At 31.7% G+C, this 15,326-nt stretch overlaps 1 protein-coding gene across 5 annotated transcripts; it reads right to left on the minus strand.

Moving 5' to 3' along the window:
• Nucleotides 1-212: 212 nt before the first annotated feature.
• On the minus strand, nucleotides 213-9,680 carry LOC123913603 (RNA polymerase II subunit 5-mediating protein homolog). 5 transcript variants are annotated; one of them, XM_045964393.1, is made up of 13 exons: nucleotides 9,296-9,549; nucleotides 8,091-8,508; nucleotides 7,186-7,566; nucleotides 7,035-7,094; nucleotides 6,797-6,955; nucleotides 6,434-6,506; nucleotides 1,933-2,135; nucleotides 1,727-1,831; nucleotides 1,581-1,614; nucleotides 1,332-1,438; nucleotides 758-796; nucleotides 585-659; nucleotides 213-444 (listed from the first exon to the last, which is right to left on the minus strand). In XM_045964393.1, exons 3-13 carry the CDS (start codon nucleotides 7,390-7,392, stop codon nucleotides 388-390), a joined length of 1,119 nt encoding a protein of 372 aa, XP_045820349.1. In that variant the 5' UTR covers nucleotides 7,393-7,566; nucleotides 8,091-8,508; nucleotides 9,296-9,549; the 3' UTR covers nucleotides 213-387. The 5 variants fall into 5 exon arrangements, with proteins under 5 accessions (XP_045820349.1, XP_045820346.1, XP_045820348.1 ...); XM_045964390.1 differs by having other exon boundaries at nucleotides 8,091-8,582; XM_045964392.1 differs by having other exon boundaries at nucleotides 8,179-8,582; nucleotides 9,296-9,548.
• Nucleotides 9,681-15,326: the final 5,646 nt, after the last annotated feature.

The following is a 15,326-nucleotide window of genomic DNA, read 5'->3' on the forward strand; positions in this document are numbered from 1 at the left end:
ACCCTCAATGTGTTAGTTTTAAATTATAAAGGGTAATGGTTTTTTAATTTAATTAGAAAATGTGCACATTGCTACACCTTCCTAAAATGTGCTCAATCTGTAAGCAGACTCGCTTCTGGTGTTTATAAAAATTTGAGATGGAGAAGTTAGAAAATTGAGATATAAGAAGAAAGATGACTCGCTTCTCGTGCCCCAATGAAGTACAACTATACTATGGAAAAAAGATATAAAAGATTTCATTTTCATTCCAATCCACTACAAAGCAGAAAGCTCGTAAAAAGTGATACAAAGTATGCCCTTTGTTTCTTTGGATTCATCAATCTATGCAGAGAGCACTCTAACAAGCACATTCCTAGAGCTTCAAACAACCTTCTCATAGTGTTGTACCTATTTTCTCTGCATTTTGAATCTGGAGACTGGTTTTGAAGGTTGAGAACCGGAAACCTGTTAAAATACCAAACTCATGATCATCGTCATAGATTTAAGTCAATGATGAAACTGCAAAGAATCATAGTCCAAAAACCATGTTCACAAGCAAATATTCTTTTATTAAGAACATGCCATTCATAACTCAGTTAATCTACCTGTGAAGTTGAATTTTGTTCCCCGGAAGCTTTTTTTAAGTTCTCGGCATGCTCTACGATTGAGCCTGTGAAAGCCTGCAGAAAAAATTTATTCAAGAAAATTATCAACTGCTGCGTATTTTTGTAACGGTATTATGGCTCACGAGGGAAAAGATTGCAAAGATTAAACAAACCTTGCGTCTATCAAATGGTTGTGAAGTTTGGTGTTGAACCTGTAAAGGAAATAATTGTACATGTCAAACATGAAATCTCAAATCTTAAGCTGTAGTTTCCGTCAAGATCTTCAAAACATTTTAACTTTTAAAGCGACTGTTTAGGAGTACTTATCCGAGCATTAATTCCTCCTTTTGCTAACTTTTGAAAATAATTAATTTTATTAAAATGACCTTGATTACTTCATCATCTCTCTTGTCACAATACAAATCAAGTAGTAGATGATTTATTAGGCGAGAGGAGTGAGATGACGAGTCTCAATAATGATAAGAGAATATTGAAAAAATAATACAATTTGTTACCAAATTTTATGCATCTAACTAAATTAACTGACTTTCTTAATGTGTGAATTAGTTAAGGGGGTCTTACATATAAGGATGGAGATAGAATTATTTAAGAGAAGAGAACAGTGAAACCTCAATACAGTTTAAGGCATACCGAAAAATAACAAACTCGAATTCCAACTTCAAAATAAGCATTAGTTTGTAATCTCAGGGAAAAGCAAGGCAGTATTTCATTAAAAGATTTTCATACCTCAGTTTTTGAGGCAGAAGTTGCTTGAGATGTCTTCTCTGTAGGAAGTATGGGAGGTTTCACACTGGGATCACCGGATTTCACATTTTGTGCAAAGCTTTTCCCTTCTGGTAGATCAGACACAACACAAAATCAGTTCTAGAATGGATGCAAACAGCACAAGCAGTCGTTTATCGATACACGGATGACGGAACCATGAAAAATGCATATACAAAGAAAATGAGTGCGGAGAGAACTTTGAATACCAACCTTTGACCTGAGATTGAACAGCCAAATTTGCAAACTGCATTTTCAAAATCAGAATGTTAAAGCATATTCTATTTCAGCTGAGTAGTTATATAACATATTAAACAACTTAAAAGCTGAAATAAGACAACGGAGAGATAATTTCTTACATTCAACTGATCAGCTGTATCTTCTTGATGATTATGCATTTTTGGAAACTTATTTGCTGAATTTCTATTGTTTGTCTGGTCCAGCGGTATGACTTGACTACTGCCCTACTTCATGGAAAATAAATCATAAGTTATCACAGTTCATTGTCTCATAGCCTATAAACAAGATTTCTAAACCAGAAACAACATATTGATCAAGATACTACTTCTGAATTTTGGGGGCTGTTTCCCTGATAAGGACTATCATCAAAATCAACAGCAGTTTCTTCATCTTGATCACTGCAATCACCATTTTCTTCAGCAAACTGTTCTTTTTTCTCAAGTTCATCCATTAATGCTAAAAATGAAGCATAGTCCACTTTTTTGGTGGTATCATTCCCAGAACTAGGAGCATCTTCGATAGGTGAATCTGAAAATTGATATTGACATTGCATCCAATCATAAGTTCAATATTTCCAACAAATTTACAAGTATGGTCATTGGTTGGTGCATTGTTCTGACCTAGTGTATTAAACAGTTTAAATTAAAAAGTTTAATGATAAAAACACATGCTCACATCAACCTTCAAATCTAGAGTAACAACATTGAGAAAAAAAATAAAAAGACAAAGAAAACAAGAAACTTAAAGGTGAGAAAGTTAGTAAAATCAGTTCAAGGAAAGAATAATGTGTTAATAGACTTGGAAGTAAAGATTGAAAATAACAAAAACTGATGTACAAAATATATGTAACCTGCCCAACAAGAAGAAGATACATGTAATAATTTGAAGATACCAAAAGATTCAGCACTATCCTCTCTTTATTACATGACTCCTAATTGAATAGGGAAATGAATCACAATAATAACCAAGTGAACTACTCCTATGAGATAATTCAAGATAATATCATGATATTTTTTCAAATGTTCTAACACTCCTCCTCAAGTTTAAGCTTGATACAAATAAACTCTTTGAAATTATACTCGGGACAGTGCTTACATGGAAAGTGTTGTAACTTCAAACGAAATAGAAATTACAAAATAGCAGCAGAAGCCTAAGGGTGCCTTTGATCTGCTAAAAAACAAGGGACTGGACAGGACAACTCCAGTTGTACTGTGTTTGATTGTAAAACTGTTTCAGGGACTGGACAAATTTGGAGCCAAGGGACAGCACAAAAACAGATTTTTTTGTCCCTCACTAAACCACAGCACAACTTTTTGTCCCAAGTACAACTTGTCTAAAATACCAAAATATCATTTTGTTCACCAAATATCATATAAACAAAAAATTGTTCAATATCATAAAAATTTGTTCTATGCTGTTCTGCCATGTGTTGTGTTGTTATGTCTTGTGCTGTTCTGTCCGGTACTTACTCTTTAACGGACCAAACGCACCCTAAATATCAACTATGGTGCAACCAAAGAATACCAATAGCACCAAAGAATCATCTGAAAGCACTGCAATAGGTAGGCCCAAAACAAGTAAGAATAAACCATAACTACTATTGGGGAGTCAAGAACAAACTGAAATGATGAAACAAAGTTATATGTGACTGGTGCTGGCAATTTAGCCTTCATGGTGGCTAGACAGGGCGACTACCTTAGACAATCAACAGTTATTTTAGTAGGGTGTCAAAACCAATGACTAGAGAACCTTCCGTTAGACACCGATGGAGAGAACGCAGAAAGCATGCTAGGTTAAGAGTGACTTGGACATATGACTACAAACAAGATGTCAACAAAAAGCTTGGAACTACCAACGAGACAAAACATGTGGTCGTTGTGTTTGGGTTGAGACAAGACAGAGCTCGACTGAAACAGAAGCTGAAATAGACAACATAAGTGACCAACGTGAGGTGAGGCTAGGTAGCATAGAACATATAAATCAGAACCAGAAATAAAATCTTGTCAAACAGAACCATGATGAAGCCAACATGACTGATAGAAACCTAAGAACCAAAAACAAAAGCAAAACTGCCTAGAGAACAGTGATTAATATTGTCAACTGTCAACAAGTAGAACCACTTAGGACACACATAGCTCAAGAAACAACTGCAGCAAAGGTTGCATAACTATAGCCCAATAGACTTAGCAGATGCCTATGAACTGGGCGAGACAGTCTGCGAGATCAAACGAATGTCATAGATTGCGTGCTTGATGGTGATGAACATAAAACTTTCACATGAGAGCGTGTTAAGGTGACTTACAACACTCCAAGGGATTGCCCATTGGCGATCTCTGTGACTGATAGAGGTATGTGTCAAGAATGTCAAACATACAACAAACTATTTCATGGGGCACGCCCAATGCTGTTTAAGCCCTGAAATGAACTCTTCAAAAAGGAAGGAAAAAATAAAGGCAGGATCCATATTTGTGTATGGTTTTTTGTTTGTTTTTTTTTTTAAATGTTTTTTTTTTAAGCTAAATTAGCCCACTCAAATATTTTTTTTTTGAAATTTATATTTCTGTATGGTTAACTTCAAGAATAAAGTACAATATTTTTGTAAGATTACTACTTTGGGGAGCTTGGCAGAAGAATAGTGTCATAGCCAGTAACGGAGTATGGTACGTCTCTGATACAAGTTGAGTTTTGGATAAAAGAAGGAATGAATATACAGAGTGTGTGTTTGGTTATGCGGTGACGAGAATTGAGTTTGTTAGAATTGAGTTTGACAGAATTGATTTTGGTTAAAAGTGAGTTTGGTAGAATTGATTTTTGTTTGGATACGTTGATGTAAGAGTGATTCTCATCAATTTATGTTGTTTGGATAGTTTGAATCAAAATTGATTTTAGGTGTACATTTACCAAAATGGATTTTAAGTGTATTTAAAACTAGGTATGTGTTTGGTTCTGCGGTGGACAGAATTGATTTTGACACAATTGAGTTTGACAGAATTGATTTTGATAGAATTGAGTTTGATACAATTGATTTATGTTTGGATATATTCATACAAAAGTGAGTTGAACAAAGAATTTGAGTGTAAAAATCAATTCTAGAATCAGAAGCTACAATTTCTAGCTTCAAGTAAAATCAATTATGGAGACAGAATCAATTCTACTTTTGAGAACCCAAACAAGCCAGAATCAATTCTAAACGTCTAGAATCAATTCTATCTGCTCCAGAATTGAAACCAAACATACAGATCTCATAGTTATTTTTTTCCTTGCATTATTTTAGTTTTTTCTTTTACTTTTTTTTATAATAGTGTTTTCTTTTAAGTTATTTGACTTTGTAACCTAAAAATATATAGCAACTTATGTCAAAAATAAAATGAAATAAGTATTTTAAAAACAAATAAAATAAGTAATAAAAAATATATAGCAACATTTTTGTCCGTAATATATATATATATATATATATATATATATATATATATATATATATATATATATATATAAACTTTTTTTACGGAAGTTGAAGCATAACAATAAAATAGCAACTTTTTGTAAAAATAAATAAATACTAGTACTACCGTAAAAAAATAAAAAATACTAGTACTAGTACTAGAGTACTAATAATTAATAGAGATATTTTATTCTTGGAAGTTTGAACATGCCCACACAGCCACAACAATAAAAAAATAAAAAAATAAAAATAAAAAACAGATGAAAATCTCAGGTAAAACTTAAATGGGCCGGGTGGAAAATTAAATTGAGTCCATCCTGTTTATCTTCTTCAACCAAGGGTAATAAAGGTAGCCGTAGCCAGACACAGGAAACAGAGGAAATATTGGTGAAAAATATTTTCCAGACAAAATTAAAATTTCAAAATCGATTCAATGTAACGTGAAAGCTACAAATCCTAGCTTCTTGTAGAATCGAATCTGAGGAGTGAAATCGATTTTCCATTCTTTTACCAAACATCATGCAAAAGTGAAAAATTGCGTTTGAGGGGCAGAAACGCGCGTTTGATGTGCAGAAACGCGTATCCAAACATACGCAGAATAATTTGAAAATATGATTATGTTTGATGATACCAAAAGATTGAGCAGTAAACCTCTATTTATAGAGAAACAGATTATGATAATAATAACTAAGTGATAAGGAAACTGATCACTGAGATAAGATGAGAAACTAATCCTATGAGATAATTCAAGATAATATCCAGATATTATAAGACATTTTTCTTATATTTTAAGCTATACATACACCCAGTGACACGGTTGTAAATGGATGTCTATCTAATGTGTTTTGATACATGTACCCACTGCTGAGCATGAGTATTCATTTGGGTTCATGTTGTGCTGTAAAACTGATTTGAGCGGTAAAAATTTACATGAATAAACATTATTTTAACCAACAAGTGGTATCAGAAAGCTGAGTTAGCGGAAAAGAGATGGGGAAAAATTGTAAGTAGTGCAAACTGAAGTTGTATATAACAAAATGTAAAATGAAAATTTAGTGTTTAAAAATAAGCAACCAGGAAATTTCATATCCTCCATGCAAATCCAAATTAAACATTTCCATTATATGCTAATAGCTAATAAAACCAACATAATGTAATGTTAAAAATCGAAGTTTAACATAATTAGGACTTGACAGATAATGACAATTAGTAATTAGAGATATTAGAATAATCTTGATCAATAAAAAATCTTTAGAGAAAGGAAATCAACTTCATATCAATTTTCCACACCTCCCTGCCATCTTCTGTTTATAATGATAAATGAACATAGACTAACATCCTATATAAATCTAAAATTTTGGAAAGTAAGAAGAAAAGAACATGCCTGGTTCAGATTCCTCTTCGTCAGATTTGTCCTCGTCCTCCACATATTCTTCCCTTATTTCCACAAGACCCCCCTGCACCAATTAAACCATAACAGTAATTAATAATTTATGTGAACTTTAAAACTATTAACACTAATTGCTAAGCAATGCATGCTAAGACATAAGAAGAAAAAAAATGTAGCACAAGACAATGTTAAAAACAAAAAGAGCAGTACGTAACACATTGCAGCATGACTCTACCAAGTTCACCCACAAATTTAAACAGCTAAGATAACATAATACATGTGTGAATGTCAAAATTGCCTCAATAGAAATGAAATTGAAAGTTTCTTGAAACAAATGAGGGAAGTTGTGAGACAAACCGCTACTTCAGAATCTGTGACATTGATAAACGAAGCAAGGTTGTTAATCATAGCCTGTTGAGATTCAATCTGTGAATCCAATGATTTCCCTCTTCGTTGCAAAATCTCAACTGTTTGCTTTGAAGTTCTGTCTGCATAATAGCCTTCTCCCAAAAGAACCTAACAACCAAAAATACGTCACCACTGAAAGAAAAAAAAAAAAAACAAATTGAAAAAGAAAAAACATTAAAAAACGCACCTTGAACTCATTGGTATGAATCAAACGACCAGGGAAGAACGCTGCTTTCCCAAATGGAACCTGAGAACCCCATTTCAAATTTTGAAACTTTTTTACAAAAGGGTAATAAAAAAAGGAGAAAAACCAAAACAAAAAACAAGGATTGACTTGCCATGACATCGTGAGAGAGTTGTTCGGGGATTTTCTGGACGAGGTTGATAATGTTGTTATTGTCGTTGAGAAAAGCTTGCAGGCGATGGAGGTCATTGTTCTGTTCAGTGATGGCGTCTTGGAAGTGCTTGGTAGCCTTATGGACTTCCTCTGCGGGGAACTGTGAGTCGAGTGGTATCACAGTGCCTTTCCTCCTTGACCCTCCCATTTTTCTAGACAAACCTTCATGCGCGGTTGTCGACGGTGGGTGGCTGTTGGAACAAAGACGAGTAGAGGGAGATGAGTGTGTTTTGAAACTTCAACTTCAATCAAACAAACCTTGCGTGTTTGTAATTGTACTGCTGAGGTAGGACGACGCGGCAAGTTTGGAGCTAATTGTATTCTGCATCATAAACGAAAAGGGGTATTGTTAGTGGCGGAGATATTTGGCCGGCCGCCCAAAAAAAAATGATTTATAAATCAAATATGCAAATGATATTGTATACCAAAACATTAAGTCGTAATAAACACATATTTGATTATCAACAAAATTAAAAGCTAGCATAATGCAGTAACCCCAACACATTAGATCAAGAGTTCACGAGGCTTGACTCTACCAACTAAAACACACATCAAAACACAAAAAAAAAAAAAAACAGCAGCAAAAACACATCAGTGAAGTGTTGTTTGATTTATTTAAAATTTGAGTTGTTATAAAATCCTATAGGAGCAAAATCCTTTCCACTAACTAAAAAACCTCACCATTCAGTAGGACTGTTCATGGTTCAGTTCAGTCAAAGAATAGTATTTGCAAATCTACAGTCACAGTGCTAGTTGAAAGCCAGTATTGAAAAAGAACAAATAACAAACTACAGTAATAACTAAAGAATAAGAACAAACAGCAATAACAAGCAAAAAATCACAAACCCATAATTGAATGTTACTCGAATGATAACCCAGAATCGAAACTTCTAACTGCTGAAACCTCACAAACCCAGACTCGAATGCTATTTACCTTCACGAACTGAGATTGGGATGGTGCGATTTGAGGAATTAGGGTTCAATTTTGGTTTAATTTTAGATTTGGGAAATAGGGTTTATGCTTGGGAACTATGAACGTGTAAGTATTGAGACTTTTTTTAATTTTTCAGTTTTGAGTTTGCAGTTCGGTTTTCAACGTTCGCGGTAGAAGGTGGGTTGCGATTGAACTTGCTGAGTTCTCGCTCGCGTTTGCTGCGTATGAAGGAAGAGAGAGTATACGCGCGGGATTTGGATCATTTATGGAGTCAAAGGAAACAGAAGGTTTTGCTTGTATACAGTGGCGATTCCAGTAATATTAGAGAGCCTAGGCAAAATTTTGGAGGGAATTTTATCAACCAAATTTCTAGATACAATAATATTTAAAAGACAAAGTTGTTTCTGCAATTCAAAAACATATTTAAATTACATTAGTACTTCTCTTTTTATGCAAAAGAAAATATTCTTCACAATATACACTTGTAGTATGCCTATTGTAAGGCTTGGTCAATTATGAAATCAACATAATATAATGTAATTTCCCCTAATGAAAGAAATCCATAACAAACAACTGTGAGAAAGAAACTGATATCTGATCAACGAGACTACATTTCAAACTGAATACAAATATCACAAGACTATCTTATTCTTATTTAATATTGTGTATAAGAGAAAAATTAAGATCAAGAATACAAGGTTTGTCATCAGCTTATAAAAGAAAGAAAGTGCTTCATCAACAAAGGTGATTTTGATCCATCAAAGTGAACACAACACAAATGTCCACAATTAAACAAAGTTTTAGTTGCAGTTACGATGACAATAATATCACAAAGTAGAAAATCACCAAGTTAGTTTACAACAAGAGGCATCATGAAATCAAATAGTTTTTAGAACAAAAACCCTTCATTCTTACTATTTTAGAACAAAAACACTATTGCAGAACCAACCAAAACTACTTATTTATATAACCAAAACAGCTTATTTATATAATCACTTAACAATCAAAACAGCTTAATAAATTTAAAATTCAAAACAACACCAAATCATCAAACAAAGATTCTAGATTGAGAAGGTTAGGTTGTTAAAAATTAATTGCAGTATGTTAGTTTGCTTACCTGAAACGAGACGAAGAGAAAGAGTGAGTGCGGTGCGGTGTGGTGCGGCGCGGTGAGCTGAGCAGTGGTGCGGCTGCGGCGGAAGATTGAACGGCGTTACGGCGAGGTGAGGGAGAGAGATTGAGAGCAGTGAGAGAGGGATTGAGAGCGGCGGCCGGTGGCGGTGGGTGAGAGAGGAACAGCGATTTTGAGAGAGAGGGATCGAGAAAGAGAAAGCGAATTCTAACTCTTCCTTTTTCTGTTTTTGTTTTCATTTAAAAAAAAAATATATATATATATAAGAAGGGCAGCCCAGGCACGTGCCAGGCATGCCCAGCGGTATACTCGCCACTGCTTGTATATGAAACCCTAACCCTAATTTGGAAGTGTGTGAGTTGTTGTTGAGGAGTTAGAGAACAGAGTGAATGTGAGGGTGTGAATGAAAGTGGAGAGAGTCTTTTACAAGGAAGATTGAGTTGCTCACAAGCAAGCATCAATAAGAAAATTTTATAATAAAACTAACACAATTTATTGTTGTTGAATTGAGACAAAAATGAATTGCAAGCAATGAAAGGTGGAACGATGCATCATGTTATTATTTTAATTGCATTGCAAAATATTATTAAAATATATATTGTATGTTACAATTTCCTATTAATGCAATTGAAAACAAAGAATTCTTGGAGACACTAATGTTGAATATGTAAATTTAGCTAATTATCAAACACAAGCTCTATATAAAGTTAACCCAAAAGCTAATTATCACCACCACCATATCAGGAAGTCTACCTTCTATGTTTTAACAAAATTTTAATTTATCTATCTTATGGCAAAAACTCTATGATTTATTTGTCTAAAATCTCCATGAGAAAAAGTTATGCATCTTCATCTTCCATATGTTAGAGTTACACATTATAGTTGTTGCCGCAGCTGAAACTTAGCACAAAACTCTTAGGCTCGCACAAGCTCACTCAAGCTAGCAAGAACACACGCGCGTGCTACACAGTCCCTAGGCCTTGCCTATGAGCACAGATTGCAGGATCTACTGTTCTTGCTGTTACAACAATGGTGAATGAATGGAAAGAATGAAAAGTGTTTTTATGATAAGAAAGGATTGAAGAAGATGAAGATGATTAGGGAAAAGAGATCATTTTTATTCATCCTCATAGGGGCAAAAATTGATTACATTCACTAATTGAGCCAAACACTTTATATACTAGATTACCACACCTTTTGGTAATTCTCTTAGGCCCTAACAAACTAATAACCAACTCTAACAACCTATGAAACAAACTCTAACTGACTCTAGTTAGTTATTCTAACAAATTCACTAACTAACTTGCCACCTAAGCAAGTAGTTACACTAACTCTTAATTGTTTGCACACCAAGCAATGCTATGAACAATATGAATTATACACTAGAATCAACTTAGATTCAACAATAGTGTCTTGAATTGATTTAAAAATTATTGTGTGCATATATATAGTTACATCATAAGTATATTGGTTTTTGTCCTTGGTAGGTGATGGTGTCTAACCTCTTAGAATATCAGGTATTTCTACATGTGATTGATTAAAATATTGATATACATATATGTGATAGTTGCCTATTAATATGTTTGTAAATTGGAATTTTTCTATTACTCTAAGTTTAGAACATCTCTAATCATTTTTTATATTTCTTTTTTAGGTTGGATATTTTTTTAAATATCAACAGGTGTTTTGTTCGATGGTTAATTAAACTTTGAGTTGAATCGATTAATATGAATATGACTATTTTTTCATGTGAAGGAGGAGAACACAATAAAACATACTTCTATTTTTGCTTACGTTGCATCCTTGCTCCTTATAAAGCCTATGAAATGGCACCTCATGTAAGGATGTGTATTTAACTCTGATGGCAGTTTGTAAACCATCATATTTTTTTTTTAATTGATATAATGTTTGTAATTAGACAACTTTTCTTTTTCATTTATTATTTTATTAGTCTAATGTTTTAGCTTATTTGTTTCTTATTTTCTTTTTCATTTATTATTTTATATAAGGTAAAAGATTTGTATAAAAAATTGTTGATTAATGGGAATATAATTAATTTTTTTCATGTGAATAAGTTGAAGAGGATAAAAGAGACTTCTATTTATTGATTTTGAAGTGCCTTAAAATTTATATAGATCGAGGGTATATTGATGTTGGAGGCATTCAATTAAAAGAGGACAATCCAAATAATTTAGAAATATAAATATGTGTCTCATTTTTAAATACTATATTGTCTACAATGTGTAGGTAATCTACTTGATCTCAATCAAGAGAAATATAGAAACAAAAACAAAGTAGAAATTAAAATAAGTTTTTTTTTTTGTAGTTGATACTCAAGTCATGCGGTTCTTATAATTGTAATACATGCAAGAAGTATATTGATTCAACTTGACTTAGAGGTTGTCCAAATATATAATCTTCATGCATTTATCATATAACACTTGCCTAAATCTGGATGGTTCAATATGAATATATATGAATTTTAATAGATGGTCCTATTTTAATCTACGCATGTCATCTTATTCTTACAACCATAAAATGAATCGATGAAAAGAATTGTGCTAAAAAATGTTAGTTTAGAAATTGTGCTAAATACTTTTTCCTCTCACTTAGAATTGTACTAAAAACTTTCTAAATTAAATTAAAAAAAGACAAAAATTATTAAATAAAAATTGTTGATGCTCATTTGTCAAAATAAATTTTAGAAATTATTAAAATCGTAGATGTTAAAATATATTTACATATATTTAGAAAATATAATCACACATATATTTAAACATATTTACACACAACTAAAATTCACCAGTAATTCAAAAATTATTAATTTAATTTATATAATAATATAACTTTTTGGATAAATTAAATACATATTCTAAAAGAATGTTTACGTTACGGATGAAAATAAAATAGTGGAATATTTATAAGAATAAGATGACATTTTTTTAAGCAAATAAGAAGATGATACATGTTAAATCTTAAATTCATTTATAAGACTTTCTTTACCTTAACCAAATAACTAAACCTAAATTAAAATATATAAAATCTTCGTCCAAACTTATATATTAACAACAACCAATATTCAAGTTTATATAATATAATAAGAAAAATAAAATAAATGTTCAAGAAAATATTAAATAAGAGGGACAAAAACTAACAATAATTTTGAAGAGACACAAACCTCACCAAGAAAAAGAAAAACAGACCAAAAACAAAAGGACCAAGCAAAAAAAAATTTTGAACCAAACAATAGACTAAAAAATTGGGACTAATAAAGTTGGAATAAAATTTCACCTAGTGAATAAGTGAGAATAAACTCCAAGAGAACGAGAGATGAGTAAGTAGATAAGCTATTTGGAACCTTAAATTGCATAGAACGTAGTAAGCAAATACGCTATTTGATACATAATTTTCAAAAAATGAGATCACGTGGAACAAATAGTCAAAGCCACCATATATGAATCATATTCTATAATCAAAACTTATTTTAACACTTCTCATGAGCAATATTGTCTACAAGTATAATTAGGTATGCCTCCAACTCTTATTGAAAATAATAAAATAAGGGATACATCAAAAATAAAAAACAAAGTGACATTTGACTATAAAATTGTAACTCATATAAAGAAAACTAAAATCTTATATGATTACACTAATAAAATAAAAAATGATACATCCTTTCAAACTTATGAAATATTATAAGAGATCTATTACATTAAAATATAAACAAACTACGATATAAATTAATAAAAAATTTAATATTTCTAAACAACTTTTTTTTTACATATACTAATATTAAATATAATCATATTTTAAAATAATATCTATTATTTAACTATATGTGATTATAGTTATCACAATTATTATTTTTTATTTATAAAAATATTTTAATTATATATTTTAATCAAACCTGTGCAACGCGCGGGTTTAACCCTAGTAGTAAGTAACAAAACAGTGGATGAATGAGGGTGTGAGTGAATTATTATTATTATTATTATTATTATTATTATTATTATTACTCGCGGGCCAGGCAGGCGCGGAAAAAAAAGACATGTTTTTTGTTATGATGAATTTGTTAATAAAAAATTTTTATTGCTAAGAAATATAAGGGTATTGTTGGTATTATAAAAAATCAACACAAAAAATATTTGCATCCTCTTTATATATATATTATGGATTATAGACGTAGTATTAAATTGGTAATCGTTCATGTATAGACAACTAACCCATTTGCCACTTATTCACATTTTTATGATTTGATTTTTTATTTATTTAAAATAACTCATTAGTTAATGGAAGTTGTGAAAATAAGTCAAGGGTAAAATGGATATATTGAAAAGTTCATCCCAAACTCACCTATCCTCCTTTTTATATATTGTTATAGATTATTAAACGTCTTTTGAAGGATGAGGATGAGGGTTCTTGGGTTATACGGTAATCTCTATCGTGGCCTACTTATTCTAGAACCATCTCATCATTTCCCGTTCCATTTCTTGCCCTCCTACTCTAATCCACGGTCCTTATTTCATCCACCAATAATATGACAAGAATAATAATCATCACTTGAGAAATTTTGTAGAGTCAATTATTTCTTATTTTGGTTGTTGGTGCCATAATTACTTTATTGAAACACAGGTTTGAGCGATTAGAAGTATATAAAAGTATTTTTGAATTCTATTTAATATAAAAATGTTAAAATCGTTAGATAATGATGGATTAAAAAAACTTGCAAAAATTAATGATGAGAATGATAATGATAGTTGTGAAATAATTGGAAGGAATATTCATGCATGTGTTATTGTGAGGAACATGTGTGTGTTTCTTTTTTTTTTTACGGAAATTGTGATTTATGAATACAGGATAGTTATCATGGGATTATTCAATAGTTTTTAAAGCCACTAGTATGATTCTCCAATTATTTCACCGCTACCATTATTATTGTAAGATTAATTTTACTTTATAATGGATTCAATAAAGATCGAACTTAGTAGCTTTATCAATACAAGATATAGTGTTTAAAGCCACTAACTTAAATCCGAACCCCATATAAAATACTAGTGTTCACAAATATACCTACCAAAAAATTGCAATTTTTCATTGCCGCTAACATTACCGACAACTATGGAGGGGCTAAACTTGTTGTGAATTTGCCTACCAGCACGATTAAATATTCACTGTTATATCAAACATGTTAAAAAAATGTCTCGATTGGCCCATATAGCCAACCTCACTTACTTAATTAATAGGATAATGCATAGTTGTTGTTGTATTGTTGATCTAGCTGATAGTTTTACCAGAGTCATATGACGTAAATTACAAAGTATGATCACGCAGCAGAGCAATTTCAAACATAAAACTGACTATATTATGAACACCGTCAAGTTTCGTTCTATATAAGAAAAGATGTCCAAAAGGGTCTATAAGATAAAACTAGACGGTTGCCCGTGCGTTGCACGGGTTTTGCGAAACGCCCAATATATATCAATCATGGTTGTAAACAATAAAAGGGGGCAAGCATAGGCATCTATATGCCAATCATGGTTGATATGAGCCAAGGGAGTTAGTCATAAGCATATGAATATTAAGTTAAAGTATGCAAAATATGCTAGTTAAGATAAAGTTTAGAAAAATAATATGGGACATATATATGATTTTGATCGAGGTAGAGGCAAGTAGATGAACCAACGCCACAATCAAGGCCACTCTAGAGATAGGATTTTTAACCTCCTCACTCCATCTATACTTATACTTCAAGCATCTCTATTAAACTCGTAGTTTTAACGATTATCTTAAAAATTAAGAACTTGTTATTAAAGTCCAATATTTAAGTGCTAGGTAGAAATTGATAATTTTTGCGAGATTTAAGTGTTGGTTTTATCTTTTGTCGAAAAAAAAAAGTGTTTGTTTTATCTACGGAATAGCAAATGATTCCATCTTCTTTCTTAAATTAACTTCACCATGACGCTTTTGAATCCAACAAACAATCAATTTTGTTGCTGGAAATATGATATTGTTTAAA

This window comes from Trifolium pratense, linkage group LG3 (genome assembly GCF_020283565.1).
Source record: "Trifolium pratense cultivar HEN17-A07 linkage group LG3, ARS_RC_1.1, whole genome shotgun sequence".
Taxonomy (NCBI): domain Eukaryota; kingdom Viridiplantae; phylum Streptophyta; class Magnoliopsida; order Fabales; family Fabaceae; genus Trifolium; species Trifolium pratense.

Coding starts and splice junctions, on each gene's coding strand:
- LOC123913603 (XM_045964391.1), bottom strand. CDS start 7,392: ATGGGAGGGTCAAGGAGGAAAGGCACTGTGATACCACTCGACTCACAG. Junction 2,136..6,433: donor CGAAGAGGAATCTGAACCAG/GCATGTTCTTTT, acceptor ATCAATTTTCAG/ATTCACCTATCGAAGATGCT. Junction 445..584: donor AACAAAATTCAACTTCACAG/GTAGATTAACTG, acceptor GTATTTTAACAG/GTTTCCGGTTCTCAACCTTC.